The following is an 8,240-nucleotide window of genomic DNA, read 5'->3' as shown; positions in this document are numbered from 1 at the left end:
CGATTTAATTAGTAGGTAAGGTCTTTCATGCTTAGTCTATTTTTTTTATTTTTTTATTTTTATTTTTTTAAAAATATTTTACTGAATCTGATATTATTGTATTTTAATAATCAAATTATTACTTGCAAATTTTATGCAAATCAAAACGTTTATAAATATTTAAAAAACAAAAACAAAATCGATATTGTTTGAAATTCCCACCCGCATATTGTGTTTTTTTATAAAATATAACCAATCCTGTAAACTCTACCAGACATTTATTCTTCATCAAATTTAACAAAACCGTCTATGAGTCCGGCTGTTCAAAACTACTGAAGAAAAAAAAAAAAAAAAAAAATACGCAGGTAGGTTGCCAAGTACGTTTGTTGACTATGCTAAGCATTAGATGTAAATTGTATTTTTGCCCTTTTTTATAAATCGTTGATTGTAAAACATACGGGGATTTAACAGCGAGGCAAACAAATGGCTAAGGTAAAAAGGAATCAAATATACAATAAATGTTATCATAGCCAAGGAGTTAATTTTGTACCTACCTTGCTTATTTTTCCTACGTTTTAAAGTTATTTCAAAGCCTAATTTTTAATCTCCATTATTGTTTTGTTTTTTCTTTTACGAGCGGTTTTGCAAACAAGATGGTGGCCTACAATCTTCTTCATAGAAAACAACCCTATGCAAACATTGCGGGTTAAATTTATTGAAAATATTTGAAACGCATTTATTACAGCTCGTTCGTGTATGTATGTATATATATATATATATAGAGAGAGAGAGAGATATATATGTGTGTGTGTGTCGCGGTAAGATCTAAAACGTGTAAATATGAAAAATGGCACTAGGAAAAGCTACGAGTTTATAAATATCTAATAGCACAATTGTGTCTGAAATTCGAATTTTAAGATTAAGTAAAGTATTACTTAACCGACACCAGAAAATTAACCATTTAAATGTAGATGAACATTTCACCTTTTGGTACTTGTGCACCTATTGATCCGTGCTGAAATAATAGCGTTATTTAAAAGGCCTTTCTTGACATGGGGAGGGTGTTTTGTAACACCTCTGTACTTTAACCTTACAATTGAATAAAACAAGGCCGATAGCCATTAGTCGCGTGCTCTCGTATCATGAATAAATGCGTGAATGTAGGATTGACATGAAACTCTTAGAGATAAAATGACCGAAAAATGGGCTAAAATGACTTAAATAAATAAAAAGTAAATAACTTTAATGAACTTAAGGATGAAGTGAATGACCTCACGAATGACTTGAATGCTTAAAAAATAACTGGAATCCTTTAAAAACATCTTGGATCAGGAGAATGACTTGAATGGCTTTGAGATTGACTGGTTTTAAAGTGGGTGATCATTTTACATTATATAAATACAGAAAAGTGATCCCCCACTTTATATCACAAAAATTATTTGATTTAGGGAATTTGAAACGTTATATAAGCTGTGGCCAAGGAAAAGTTACAAACATAACTACAGCGTGTAGTAAGAACAGATAGTACACTTTGATCTTTATATTTAATTTATTTCGTTTAAAGAAAAAATTACAATTAAAAAAATCCAATATAAACATTAAAAAATTTAAAGAGTAAAATCTCCAAAAGACAAACCAAATTTAGGCACAAGGCCCTATAAGATCTGAGGAGGGAAGTGTTGCAGGGTCTTTGTAACTAAAGTAAAAATTGGAGTCTTTGCCGACTTTACTCTTGACTGGCAACATTTTAGTACACTCTGATCTTTGCAAAAAGGCCAAGAAAAGCTTAAAAAGCTAAGAACATACCTTTGATTTTTAACCAAACAGGCCAAGCACAAAAGTGTTACGGACAGACCGACCGACGGAGCGACTTATAGAGTCGCTTGCACGAGAGTAAAAACATAAAACTTTAATTAAACTTGGAAACACTATTTTAAAAACAAATAACGCTGATCAGAATGTGCATTAGCACCCATCTTTTCGTTTTGTTATAAGTAATATAGAATTAAAAAAAAATGTTATCAAAGGTAAGATAAGTTACTCTTCATTTATTTTAAGTGTTTCAGTCGAAATTCAGTTCCCCCCAAAACTCTGCAGAATTTCCGCCATCTTGTGCTTCAAAGTTAACAACTCTGCACTAATTGTGCTTCAAACTTAAAAAATAATTTCTTAAAAAGAAAACGCTACTATACTCGTGTATCTATGCAACCGCGCTGAAATAATAAAGCTATTTGAAAGCCGTTTTTTTTTTAGCATGGGGAGGATGTGTTATAACAATTCTGTGCTTTTATTTAACAATTCAATAAACAAATAGGTAATTGCGCACTTTTGCCAGCATGCTTAAATAGTTATTTTTGAAAGCCATTTTTAATATGGGGAGCGTGTTTTGTAAGATTATGTACTTTCACATAACAATTCAAGGTAAAAGTGCATTTACCCTTACGAAGTACTTTTTTTTTTTTTTTTTTTACAATATTAAATTGTTTACAGGTGCATTCGGGCTTGTTGCAAACAAATTTCATAGTTTAAATTCTCGCCGACAAGAATAACGTACAATTTTAGCGCAGTATTATCGTAAAATCCAATGCTTTCGATAATAGCTTTTGCGCAATGGCCGCCATCATTTTTTTAAGCAGGGAAAAAGTGTCATAGTATTTTTTAAATTTTTTTTCTAAACAAGCAAAAAGAAAACTATTTTATTTTATTTATTTTTTTTTTTTGGTGGGGGGGGGGTGTTAAAATTTGGCGTTCTTAACATGGGGAGGTTGGGGGTGTCTATTCTTTCTGCTCCAATAACTGCAAATTTCTGCGCATGCGTACCCACGTCACCGTCGTACATGAAAGTTTTTGAAAAAATGGCGGCCCGACATAACTAACTAACTATACTAATAACCACGGGTTAGTGAATGTGTTACTTGTGTAAATAATTCGTGTTAGCGACAAAATAAACTGATATTTGTTCGCAGCAGACCCGAATACACCTGTAAACAGTTGAATATAAAACAATTTTAAAAAAACAAAAAAAAACTTAAATGTAAATCTTCGGGTGGTCCCCCAGTACACTTTCACCCAATTTAAACACATCGTGAAGCTGGAATTTAACCTGAAAAATCTATTTTAAATTAGCGTGGTGGCAAAAGTGCACAAGCACCAAGGAATATATCGTATGCCTTGAATTTAAATGTTGACATTTTAGCGCGGTATTAGATGCGCAAGCACCGTAAAAACCTACTAGGTAAGTAGAAGAGTAATTATCTTGATTTATTGGTTATATATTTAGTTTGCTGTTTGATTCCATGAAATTATTTGCACTGTTTTTTTTTTGTGTGCGGGGGGGGTGTACAGATGTAGCGGCATAATGGCTTTTCTTTTGGAGTCCTGAGAGCCACTCAAAATGTTTTTGTTTTTTTTTAATGACAAGAAAATATTGCCCCACTCTGCACTCAATATAACTGGATTCGGTATTTAATGACCTGAAAAAGTTGACATTCCCTAAACCAAAAACAACCAACCAACTACCATCAAGAGAACCCTGGAATGAAGGGGCCAGAGTTTTTTTTTACTAAATGGGGTTGCTTGAGAGATTCACCAGTCAATATACTCCATGCAAGTGAGAATGGTGGATTTGTAGGATTACAGCATATTCTTGGGTCTAAGTAATCTTCTATCATGCTATAGGAACTCGGTTTATTTGCAGCAATTGTGCCATAATATCAAGATATTGACTTCCTAGCATGAAATGCACATAACATTGCTTTTTTTTGTTTTTCCACTTCTTTTTGCAAAATTTAATTATGTCCTGCGAAACAATAATGGAAACTACAACCCACCTTTAACTTCTTTTACTTATTCTTATTCCATCTTCCTCTATGTCAATCTCCCCCACGTTCTGATTGGTTGCCTAACTTCAAATGTGCCAAACATTGACACTGTAATCTGTTTCAGTCTCCCATTGCCATATTTTACAGGACCGAATACAAATACAATAACGTCCACTATAATACCACGAACCAAACACTACAATCTACATATTAAAGATAAAAAGTGCTTGAAGAATTACAAAAAAAACAAACTATAAAGTAATTGGATGAAACAGTAATACAATTTCCAAAATAACTGGAGTCGACGTTAAATCACCCAGAACGGTTGATATGCCGTAAAACAAAACAACGGAAGTAAGGAATTTGCAACAGCCGTTGATATGTTCGTTAGTTATAAGAATAGCCATTATCCAAGGTTTCGCGAATTACACCCCATAGGTTAAACGAAAATCAGAAATGTTTCTAGTTTGAGTAAGAATAAAAAAAGATACCTACTCAATTTGAATTGTACAGATCAATGTATAATTAAGTTAGGCTGCGTTTTGTAGAAATCATTTGTCTTTTATAATCTCTGACCGTTAACTATTTTACATATTTGATTATTTTTACATAGGCACCACCACTTATCAAGGCCAAGAGGCCACTCGTGTATGAGGGTTAAAGAGTGTACAGTAGTCAAGCGGGCATTATAGTAATCATTAGTAATGGAAATTCAGTAAATTTCTAAATTTAAGTGGAACGGCTAGCCAAGAACTTGTTTACGTTGGACTTGATTACAACCCTATTGTAACCAGCTGGAAAACAGGCAAACGGAAGACAGGTCCACAGGCGTTCATTTCTAAGAAAGAAACTGTATTCATGGAATCTACGTTTAGGGTTAGGCAAAGATAAATCGGGGGAAATTATTGATAATGTTTTCAGCTAGAAGAGTGGTTGTCGTGAAAGTTTGTCGAGGAGGAGAAATAGATTGGCGTGGCGGACAATAGAGCAGTGACATCTCTGGGGAATAGACTGCAGGGAAGAGGAAAGGGCGATATCTACCAGGTTTCTTAGATTTGGATGTTGTCAAAGTAAGTTAGGGGTCTCTGAGCAGCTCCTGCCCAGATATCGAAAAATACTCAACGTTTCTGGCTCTTTTACATGCAAATAATTGGTTCGGGGTTTAGTAAGTTTCTGGTGCGGTAGTAGTATGCAACCATTTTCCCCATCATAACGTTCACCAGATGATTATTAGTCGCGTGCAAGCGACTCTAAGTCACTCAGTCGGTCCGTCTGTCCGTAACACGTTTGTGCTTGCCCTTTTTTGTTGAGATCAAAGGTATGTTGTTAATAGATGCTGTTCTTAGCTTTTAAGCTTTTCTTGGCATTTTGGTCAACATCAAAGATTAGTATTTGTTCTTACTACATGCTGTACCTTAAGATGGGTGACTGACAGCCAGAGGTGATTTTGAGCCATTAAAATAAAAACAAGTGTAAATAACTCTACAGCAAATATTTGCTGCTGCGCCACAACGCGTCTGTAAACTTATGAAATCGTATAGGACCTAGAAATTATATTTAAAATTCAGAGATCATATATTACTTACTCATTTTTATTTTATTTTAAAGGATCAAAGTCACCCAGGGTGGCTAGTGTCACCCCAGTTTACGGTACTTATGTTTGTTAGCCACATAGCTAATATAACGGTTCAAATTCCCTAAATCAAATAATTTTTGTGATATAAAGTGGGCGATCACTTTGCTGTATTTTTTAATGTAAAATGATAACCCACTTTACAACCAGTCAGTCTCAAGGCTAATCAAGTCATTCCCCAGATCTTTCAAGTTGTTTTTGAATGATTCCAGTTATCTTTTGAACATTGATGTCATTCTTAAGGTCATTCAATTCATCCTTAAGTTCATTAAAGTCATTCTTAATCATTTACTTTTTATTTAAGTCATTTCAGCCCATTTTTCGGTCATTTTATTTTATCTTTTAGAATGTCATGTCAATCCTACATTCACGCATTCAATCATTACACGAGAGCACGCGACTAATGGCTATCGGCCTTGATATATTGATAAAAAGAAAATAAATTAACTATTAACAATAGATCCTGTTACATGTATGAACTCTCACTAACTTGTTTCTTGTTTTCTTATCGATACATGTTTTAGTTGGTAAAACTTTAACAAATTTACACCTATCTGTTTGCAGGTGTTCCCTGAACCAGTAAGACAAATACCACAATGGAAATGATAAAAACTTTAGAGTTACAAGGTTGGATGCTGGTCATGCGCTTAAATTTCTCCAAAGCTTTTCGAAAATGGAAGAAAGCTTTCATTTTCCGGCAACAATATTCCATGCCAAGAGTTGCATACCAATTCCAGCATTTCGGAATATATACACCATTCCAGAGCGTTGAGGAACTAATAGAACGAAAATCTCAACGCAAATATATGATGTTCGAAGCGTTGAACGTATGTATGAAATGGATGTCAGCCTCACATATCATTACAATGGAGACAGCGATTTTGATAACGGACATGTATAGGGAAGATGATGATTATATTTCAGACAGATTCCTCATGGACATGTTTCGTTTAAACTGGGAGATTTCGAACCCGTTAGACAAGAATATGCTGTATTTATTCGAACACATTATGGCTTTTCGTTTGAACGAAAGACCGGGGTATTTTAACTGTCAGTTGGCTTCAAAGGAGCTTTCAATGTATATAGATTACATCGAAGAAAAAGTCTGGCCTCATTTGGAAAAAGTAACTATTAATAACAGGAGAAAAAGAAAACGTTTTTTTGAAAAATATGTAGACGTTGCGTATTATCTACTCAAATTCACGCAGCATTTTCTTGGGGCAAAGCCGTCGACTGGATTAGCCGATGCATTAGTAATCAAGTTAACACGCCTATTAAAAGAGGAAAAGCGCAGAAACCTACCGACAACGCTTTTACATCAGGCAGTTAAGGCGCTCCATCTTTATGGCGTGAAATTTCTTGTCGGATGCGGTGCTGATATTAATACATTTGATAGCCGTAACAATCTCCCCATACATTATATCAACTTGGAGTTGGAAGAAAACAATGACGCTGAGAATATTACTTCATTCCTCATTCGAAACGGAAGTGAAGTGGACGCCGTGAGTTCCGATGGACGCAGCGTCCACGCGTTTCTACAAGAGAAAACCATCTTGAAAAATAATTTGGAAAAAGTTACTTTAAAATGTCTGGCAGCCAGGGTCATCTCGAAGTATAAAATCAGGGTTGTACAAGACGATTGTCCTGAAAATGTAATCCATATAATCAAAAGGCATGGTGGGCGTATAGCTAACAAAAACTGATGTTAGATCAATTAAATTTGATGAGACTGGGGTTCAAGCAAAATAGATTGTGCGGTAATTATTAGACGGAGAGACTGTTGGTAAATACACCTGCTCAGATTTAGCCAATTCCATGCATAGGCCATCGCTTATATTAGAGTAAACCGCATTCTTTGCAGCAACATTTGCAGTGTCCTAATTTTATTTTCTCCGCCATTGTTTTATTGGCACTTATCTCAAACACAATTTCATTTTATCGCTTCTGAATATTAGAAAAAATATACGTCCAGGATCAAACCGATTAGACGCTCCCGCATGAATTTTACGTTTTATAAATTTACACGCTTCAATTATAACCAAACGTTTCTCTTTTCTATAAAGTATCTGATTATTCTGTAAGTGAAAAATAATGTCAGAGTTTGACTTTCAAATTCATAAACAAAAAAATAAATAAACCAACCTAATATATTCCGCATTACTTCTGTAATTCAGTATGATTACATTTTCATTAGAAGCCTTTCATTCCAGACATTGCCATTTTCGTGACGGTTTTTATCAGCTTGACGAGCAATTTTTTGCGGGTTGAAACTTTTAAGTTCAGAGAAATACATCCCATCTCAAACAAAATTTTGTTGGTTGAAACAGTCGCAACCAAAATTAAGACATTATTATGATAGTAACGTAAAAATATTGCGTTCTGGTAGTAATAATTAAGTGGCTGAAGACGTTTTTTTTTTATATATCGCTTAGGTTTTTGAAGCATTTCTCACGCAGAACGTTGTATAGATGCTAGAAAATGCGGTAGTCGGTAGAGGAGACGTGTGGAAATTATGGTGCATGAGACAGTTTCGAAGCCAAACTGTTTCGACTTCTGAAGGGTCGGTTTAGCAACGGTTCATAAATATCCTTTTAGTTGTCATCTAAAGCAAGACACCTATTTATAAAGTTTAGTTGTCTTTCAAATCTCAAAGTTGTTGATGCGCAAACACTGTTACGTAAGCTAGAAAAGTCTGCAAATGACATTGGTCTTCACATAAGGGCGGATAAGATAAAGTTTATGACTTTCAGCGTGAAGCGAGAGATCAGCTCTTTGGTTGGATCAACACTGAAAGAAGTCGCTGAGTT

General features: G+C 34.6%; 1 protein-coding gene across 2 annotated transcripts; it reads left to right on the top strand.

Moving 5' to 3' along the window:
• The first annotated feature begins 206 nt into the window (after positions 1 to 206).
• On the top strand, positions 207 to 7,817 carry LOC145254592 (protein fem-1 homolog C-like). Of its 2 annotated transcripts, none has more exons than XM_080113200.1 (2): positions 207 to 344; positions 5,998 to 7,817. In XM_080113200.1, the coding sequence occupies exon 2, from the start codon at positions 6,030 to 6,032 to the stop codon at positions 7,134 to 7,136; it is 1,107 nt and encodes a 368-aa protein (XP_079969326.1). In that variant the 5' UTR covers positions 207 to 344; positions 5,998 to 6,029; the 3' UTR covers positions 7,137 to 7,817. The 2 variants fall into 2 exon arrangements, with proteins under 2 accessions (XP_079969326.1, XP_079969325.1); XM_080113199.1 differs by lacking the exon at positions 207 to 344 and adding an exon at positions 2,973 to 3,214.
• The last annotated feature ends 423 nt before the right edge of the window (positions 7,818 to 8,240 follow it).

This window comes from Euprymna scolopes, chromosome 30, assembly GCF_053919585.1.
Source record: "Euprymna scolopes isolate OS-2025 chromosome 30, ASM5391958v1, whole genome shotgun sequence".
NCBI lineage: Eukaryota > Metazoa > Mollusca > Cephalopoda > Sepiida > Sepiolidae > Euprymna > Euprymna scolopes.
This window is presented reverse-complemented; position numbering and strand designations above follow the sequence as displayed.